This window comes from Humulus lupulus, chromosome 1 (assembly GCF_963169125.1).
Source record: "Humulus lupulus chromosome 1, drHumLupu1.1, whole genome shotgun sequence".
NCBI lineage: Eukaryota > Viridiplantae > Streptophyta > Magnoliopsida > Rosales > Cannabaceae > Humulus > Humulus lupulus.
The window spans coordinates 256195780-256203561 of record NC_084793.1 but is presented as its reverse complement, the minus strand read 5'-3'; the positions used below and the strand labels follow the sequence as shown (position 1 = coordinate 256203561).

General features: G+C 35.8%; 1 protein-coding gene and 2 long non-coding RNA genes across 3 annotated transcripts; all 3 read right to left on the bottom strand.

Moving 5' to 3' along the window:
- Positions 1-487: 487 nt before the first annotated feature.
- LOC133831964 (uncharacterized) lies at positions 488-1151 on the bottom strand. The gene is made up of 2 exons (XR_009892565.1): positions 1066-1151; positions 488-734 (listed from the first exon to the last, which is right to left on the bottom strand). It is a non-coding gene; the product is annotated as an uncharacterized LOC133831964 (long non-coding RNA).
- Positions 1152-1178: 27 nt separating this feature from the next.
- On the bottom strand, positions 1179-2480 carry LOC133831961 (7-dehydrocholesterol reductase-like). Its single transcript, XM_062262363.1, has 4 exons — positions 2385-2480; positions 1760-1885; positions 1592-1656; positions 1179-1311 (listed from the first exon to the last, which is right to left on the bottom strand). The coding sequence occupies exons 1-4, from the start codon at positions 2421-2423 to the stop codon at positions 1203-1205; spliced, it is 339 nt and encodes a 112-aa protein (XP_062118347.1). The 5' UTR covers positions 2424-2480; the 3' UTR covers positions 1179-1202.
- Positions 2481-5389: 2909 nt separating this feature from the next.
- On the bottom strand, positions 5390-5693 carry LOC133831956 (uncharacterized). The gene is made up of 3 exons (XR_009892564.1): positions 5665-5693; positions 5496-5564; positions 5390-5400 (listed from the first exon to the last, which is right to left on the bottom strand). It is a non-coding gene; the product is annotated as an uncharacterized LOC133831956 (long non-coding RNA).
- Positions 5694-7782: the final 2089 nt, after the last annotated feature.

Below are 7782 nucleotides of genomic sequence, written 5' to 3'. Positions count from 1 at the left end.
CTATAATATTCAAATAATAACATTTAGATAGAGTTTTTGATTATAAATTTGAAGTTTAATCTTGTATTTTTTTCATAACACTTTTCAACTGTTACATTTGATTATTTTGATAACATTTTTAGTTTGTTATATTATATAAACCATAACGATTTTTTACGCTTATAATATGCTTTTAAATCATAACATATAGTAATAAAATTTTAAATTTTATTTTGATAAGTATACTTATATAGTTTTTTTTTAATTAAAAGATTTTCATTATTGTATTTTGATAAAAAAAATTCAAAATTAATCATAAAATGTAATTCTCAATAGATTGATAAACCATAAGTATTACATTAAACAATAACTAATTCAAACCATAAATGTGTCTACTTCATGAGATCTTAGTTCTAACTTAAGTTTGAAAGCATAACATAATAAAGTTTTATAATCTTGAACAATTTTTACTTCAAAAATGAAAAATAGAAACAAAACTTTATAGTAATTTTCCTAAACAAGAAAAGTTTTTGGTCATTGAAGATGAGAGAAATACAACATCCATAAAGTTGACCATTACAAAAACAACAATAACAACAACATGATACCAGCCTGCCATCATTTAATTTGGAAAGGCTGAATATACATGCCATTCTCAACATAGAACAAACACTTGTGCAACATTTTCTCAGTAAATTCCGGGGATGACCCTGTACCGAACCTTCTCGCAGTACGATTTCCAGTATTTTCCATACCTACAATAACAATCACATGTCAAGATTTTATGCCTTTATCAGTATGAAAACGCGCAAACCATTATTCATTTCGTCTACTTATTTATTTTTCTCTACACTGGCATCGGTTTGTAAATTGTCTACACCTGTTGGACTAGAAACCACTAACATGATCAGAGTTTGTCTCTCCCATACAAGCAAATAAACTAGTAGCACTCATAAGGTAAGTTTTAACTAATGAATTACCTCAACTTTGGGATCTATTTGAAAAACTAAATTTGGAAGGTTTACCTTTGCAATTTTTAAGGGACATAATTTTTCATAAACAAATGATGAGATTGTGTTTGCTTACTTGGATCGGCACCGATCATCATCCCTTTTCGCCCGGTCGAGGAGAAGGATTGTAAGAAACACCACATAAAAGTAAGGTAAAGCCTGCAGGACAAAAGTGATTCAATTCAAACACAACTTCTAACAACATAAACAAATCTAAACCCCAGAAGGAAAATTACTTACGTGGTTAAAAAGAGCTGGAACAGTCCAGAAAAATGCAGCTAATATTTCTGGGACATAGTGGAAATGTCGAGCTAATCCCCACCTGCGTGAACCAGAGAACTTTGTTTTTAGAATTTTAGCATTTGACAAATTAGGACAATGGCTCATAGAAATAGAAGAAGAAAGCACCCTCTATCAGAAAACCAAACCATCCACATGGTTAGAATGCTCATTTTATATACATAGTGTACCCATTTCAAGGTTTCCAACATCCTGTTGGAGCAAGTAGGCCAACAACAGCATGCTCACCCCCCGCATTCATAACCAAGAAGAAAAAAAAATCTAGTTAGTTCATATTTACATGGCAGAGCCTGAAAACGTACCATCCCGAAGTTAAAAGAATGCTGCTTTTTGTTTCCCCAGTTGTGGTAGTGTAAGTGGCAGTTATCTGTGAAACAGAAAGGGAAGAATTATGCAGGATTTAGCAGCAGATATACAGAAAATTGTATGTATAATGAGAACCAAATAACGAGTTTCAGAGAACCATATACCTTTGATGGAGCTTTACCCCAAACCAAAGCTTTGCCATTTGTTCTGCAAAACTCTTGCCTTTGCCTATCACAGTCGTAGTTGATGTATATGCAAAGAATGCCTGCTACTAGGATGTAGAGTGCCAACTGTGACAAAGCAAAGTAGACAACTAAAAATTAAGAATTAATTTAACAGGGACAATGGGGAAATAGGACAGAAAAGAAAGTATGGTTGGTTGCAAAAAAAATCAAGTCTACGCTCATCCCATGGGCTTGGCAGCTTACAAACAAAGTTACAAGCATTCAACTTTTGCATTTGGCTGGTAGAATAGATTTGCAGCTTCTAACTCAAATCTAGAATCAAATTGCCAATATACAACTTTTACAAGCTAATAATAATATTACTGGTGTATACCAAGGGGAGTTAGCTCAAATGGGAAGACATGTGGTTTGCTTCCATAAGGTCTAAAGTTTGAATCCCACCAAGGTATCTACATAGCCATTGCTATAGTTTCCTACTCTCTAGTAATGCAGAAAAGTGTTCACATTTTGAAAAGGTTGAAAAACATTTTGGAACTGTTCCTGAACGAAAGCAGTAATATTACATTTTATTGACCAAATAAACTTAGAATAGAAAACTTTATACCTGAGTTCCAAGGTGTACAGGATGATTGACCAGGTACATGCCAGGAGAAGTATATATAGAAGGCACCCATACAAGGCATCCCCAGCAAATATAAAAACCAGCAATAGATGGAAAAGGTTAAAGGGGAAGTAACTATAATCTTCGAATGGTAACGAAAGTAAGAGACTTTAATGATGATGACTTCATAGAAGACGAGTTATCTTATTTCTATCTCACTTAATTCATAAATATAAGTTATGCTTAGTATGCATTCAAAAAAATAATAAGACATCTAAATTTGTACATGTTCCAAAATATCAAACCATCCAGAAGATTATTGCCAAAATGATGTTTAATAAAATAATGGATAACAAGGATGGAAAGTTAAAATAAAAGGATGTAGAACCTCGATCATGTGCAATATCCATTGTGCTCCAGTATCCAGCTTCCCACCAAAAAAACTTAGTAACATACACCAGCATCAATATGGTATTAACAAGCATTGAATCAGCCACTTTGCCGTTCACTTCATACTGGTAAAAAGAAAAAAGATAGACGTTAAATACTAGCAAAAGAGCTAAAGAGTGTGTCCACAAAGCAATCTGTTGTAGAAGTGTAAAACAGGAAGGTCGGGTCTGATTTAGAGGTAAGAAATAACCACCAGGCCAGCTGCACGGGCACACAGTAAAGTAAGATTAAGTGTTCTTTTTGTTCAAATGAATTATACAGAGAAACAATCCTTGAACAAGAGGGAAAATGATTGGCCGCTGGAAATGGATTGTAGAGATTTTGTGGCAAAGCAACTCAGATTCGTTAATAAAATTTTAACAGTCTAAGTTCACACAATCAAATGGCTACACTGCTGCCACATATTTCAAATTGTAAGCGAGCCAAGTTTCAAACCTAAAATGCAATTCATATTGCAACTGGCACATCAACCAACACCATGGACATAAACAAAGTGATGCTGTATTACTGACATAATTAGGCATAATTCACAACTATCCCATAGACGCTACCTGCTTTATGCAATAGGTTACAGCTAGAACTGCCCAAGACATCATTCCAAATCTGCAATTTGTAAAAACTTTAATGTCGAAGTTTTTACCAATGCGAGGATAGAGTTCCATACCCTGCAAAAAGACAATCGAAATTCGAAAGGATATTCAAAAGTTATGGTTTGGGAAAATTTCAATAATGGCCGCATACACTTAGTAACCCAGCAGAGTTTAAGCTGCTACAAAGCACATACTCTCTAGCAAAATTGAAATAGTAAAAATGACAACAACAAAAAACTAACAGAGAATAATCAACAACACTTCCAGTCATTATTATGTCCAATAGATAGAATAAGATAGGATCAGGAGTGATCCTACATCTGGCCAACTAGAAATTAGCGGTAAAAAGCTTAATATTTTTCACAAAAACCTATAAGACATAGAATCAGCTCAACATTTTTGGCTTGAAATAAGAAGCTAACAAAGGTTCATTTTACATTTAAGCCTCACCAGATAATACCAAGTGATTTAATCAGATGACTTTTTCTTTTTTTAAAGCCCAGCTAGAATGAAATAAAATAATCAACACAATAGCTTATTAGACAAGTTCTATCGCTTTCAGAACTTAAAATACTGCAATCTTCTTAGAGAACACCTAATTAACTTTGTTCTCCTTTTTCTATTCTTTAGATTTTCTCACACTAAAAATCTTTTTCCTTTGAAAGAAAGAGAGACTCACAAAAGAACATAATCTGGCATTAACAGTTTCTGACTCACCTCAAGAGCAGTTGGATCTCTTGGGGAATTGCTCAGTGTTGTTTCGTATCCTCTCAGTTGAGTCTGCCATGAATCAGAAGTAAAATAATTATCATGTTGGGCAGCTCTTTACCACTTTCGGGATGATTCCTCCAAAATACACAACATGATTGACGGTCTATTAGGATCAACAAGAAATATGTGAAGTATAAACCAGCTCAGCATCAAAGAAAAGCATAAAATGAATATAAGACTTGATTTGCCAGTCATATAAGAAAGAAAAAACATTGCATACTGCAAGGATCAAAGGAGTTATCAGAAACAACAACAGTATTAAAATTAGTTATACTTAACAGGGAACAAAAAGTGTTACAGATTTTAGTTTTACTATTTGCAAAATTTAAGAGGATGCCAAAGGAAGTCAAATCCCAATGTATACACAAAAGGGAATGAGTATAGTGCACCAAAAAAAAAAAGGAAATGATCAGAGAGTCAAAGAAAAGAAAGGGTATAATATTCTAATGAAATATTTTCAGTCTTATAAATAACTAATGATGTCAAATTAATCAATAATGCTATTGAAAATAACCATGAGGTGTAAACAAACTATTACGTGATGGATTGCAGCTTCTAAAATTCATAGAAATCTTACATATATTAAGGAAAAATATTGTGTGTTTTCAAAAGTGTAAAGCATAAATAAAACATAGGAGATCTAATTATGAGACAAGTATATTTGTAGAAAAATTTGCCAATGTTAAGTCAAATCGTCAGCTGCTTTACTATCTAATAAATCAGGCAAAAGGTCAATACATATACGAAATGAGAGAGAGATTGACACTAATTATTATGATATGCATACATATATCTGTTTCTGGCCAACTGTGCCAAAATAGCAATATAAAATAGATCTACAAACACAGAGGCGGTGGCTTGGAAAATGAACAGTGACAGTTTGGGTTTCAGATCAAGCATCTGGGTCTAATAACATAAATGAGCGGGTTTGGAATAGAAATGGAGCCATCGTGAGGGATTGCATATGCTCGACATTAGGGAGAGAAGAGGCATTTATTTTATTTGTTTTTAAAAAATACCCACAAAAGTTGAAGTCTTTATGGGAGAAAAAGAAAACTTACACCCGAAATTCTAATGCTCACAAAAAAGAAGAGGCATTTATTAAACCTTAATTTTTTTTCCAAAGCTAGAACTAGTCGACCCAACATAGATTTTCAACTTTCTCAGTCAAACATGATAATCTAGATTTTCAACTAGTCGTCGATTTGCTACAACCACCAAAACATGTTTTCAAAACATCAGTAAATGCAATTAAAAGATTCAGCTTAGATTCATCTTTATGCAAAATGATGAAGACCAGTACCTGTGACATGAAATGCCTCTGCACAACATCTACTAGTTGCTCCTTCGATGGGTTGGGAATGGCATCAACCTTATATAAATCCATTTTATTAGTACAACATGAAGGAAATCTGTTAATGCCGAAAGAGAAGAGTTTATTCAACCAGGCACATAGCAAGAAAATCACTCACAAGATTAAAATGTCGCAAATATCTCCACAATGCAGCCTATATATATGAAAGTCAGGATTTTAGAAATAATTCCAACACAAGCATATATATATTGATAATATTCAAAATGGTTTCTTGATATTAAATTGAAATCTGAAAAAAAAAAAAAAACAAATTATACCTCACAGAGACAAACGGAGGTCTCCAGTTCTTGCTCAAAGCCAGCGGGAGAGATAAACAGAGGGGGGGGACGAGAGACTCAACGACTACAGCACGGGCGTGGTCGTGGTGTGCTTCAGTTGCGTGAGTACCGGCGTGAGGGAGGCTTCAGCAGGGGTGTGGTTGTGGCGTGGTTCAACGGCGCGAGGGTTAGAAAGCCGAGAGAATATGAGAGAACGAATGAGAGAAAGAGCAAGGGAGAGCGAATGAGAGAAAGACTGAATGCACTGAGAGATTAGGGATTAGGGATTTGAGACTGAATGCACTGAGACTGAATGCAATGAGAGAAAGACTGGTAGAGATTAGGGATTTGAGAGAGAGAGAGGCACGCTGGTAGAGATTAGGGATTTGAGAGAGAGGATTTACCAGAGAGAGAGAGAGAGGCACGCTGGTAGAGATGCACTGAGAGATTAGGGATAAGTTTTTTTTTTCATTTGCTTTTCTCTTTTGTCAATTTCAGGCGGCAAAAAGTGTTTCATTTGCCGCCTAAAATTTTTTTTCCCGTCTTTATTTTCTCCGTGTCTCCTATCAATAGCACTTCTAAAATTATGTTATATTTTTAATGTAATATTTGAGAAAAATTGTTAGCGTCATCTTTCGTGAAAATGATTGGTTATTTCTCCAACTATTATTTTTTTGATAACCGTTCCTCCGGAATAAATTCGACATTGTTATGAATTTTTTGCTCCTGTATATACCTTTTTTGGGCCCCATTGCTTGTGCCTGCCAAATGGGGTCCTCCGGCAATAGTAGATGGCCGATTGGTGCTTCTGGAGCTGGATGAGCATTCTATCTGGTTGATTGATTGGGAATGACTCAGTTTTGGGCATACTGGGCTAACAATCCAGCTCGAATGAGAGTTTTGATCTCGTCCTTCAATTGTCAACAATCTTCAATGTTATGGCCGATGTCATTGTGATATCTGCAAAATTTAGAGGGATCTCTCTTCTCCCTCTGGTGCCTCAACGGTTCTAGCTTCTTCCATGGAAGGCAGTTAGAGTTCGCTAGGAAGATATGTTCTTGAGTATCGGTCAGGTCGGTATAGGATGCATATATGGGCTTGAATTTTTCCCTGGGCTTGTTCTTCTTTGTGTCATTCTAGTCACACTCGCCATTCCCTTTCCTTTTATTGTTTCCTAGATGGCTATTCTGGGTAACAAGTTGAGTCGTAGCTGCAACATTCGTCACCACTCCAGCGGCCTGAATACAAACCTGGCTGGTTCCTGCGACAACAAATCGCGCCTCCTCCTAATTTATCAATTCCTGTGCTCGGGCTAAGAGTTCATCTAAACTTTTAAATCCTTTTCGCTGGAGTTCTTACCATAAATCACCTCCTACTGTGATCCCCGTCCTCATTGCCATGAGCTTGAAGCTATGATCAACATCTCTAGCTCATGCTGCGATGTTGGTGAACCTACTCAGATATGCATTCAGGGACTCAACAGGTTGTTGTTTTATGTTGGCCAATGAGTGGCCTCAACGCGAGTTTCCTTCGAAGCCTAGAATGCTCTCTTAAAATCAGAAGACAATTTCTTCCACAAGGTGATCGAATGTCTTTTGTATTTATTGAACCACTGTCTGGCAGGTCTGGTTAGAGTTGCAGGGAACAAAATATATCTTAGATCAAACCCAATATTGTGGGCCATCATTATCATATCAAATCTCCTGAGGTGATTGGATGGATTTGAGTTTCCATGGTCAGCATCCTAAAGCTAATAGAATACAGAGCTGCTACGATGTTTGGAGCGAAAGGTTCGAGCTCTTCATCGTAATCACAATCATTAATTCCTTTTCCAAATAAGATTCGCTTCATTTGCTCCTCCATCAAGGCTATCTACTCGAGGGTTGGTTCTTTGGTGTTGAGGTTAGCTGGGAGCCTATCACCAGCCCCGGTCTTATTGTACGTGTTAGATGGGTTGT

What these genes read in the sequence shown, in the direction of transcription:
- LOC133831961 (XM_062262363.1), bottom strand. Translation starts at nt 2,423, where the DNA reads ATGTACCTGGTCAATCATCCTGTACACCTTGGAACTCAG. An exon ending in CTGTACACCTTGGAACTCAG is followed by an intron (nt 1,886 to 2,384) that starts GTATAAAGTTTT and finishes GCTTTGTCACAG; the next exon opens with TTGGCACTCTACATCCTAGT. An exon ending in ATTCTTTTAACTTCGGGATG is followed by an intron (nt 1,312 to 1,591) that starts GTACGTTTTCAG and finishes TGGTTCACGCAG; the next exon opens with GTGGGGATTAGCTCGACATT.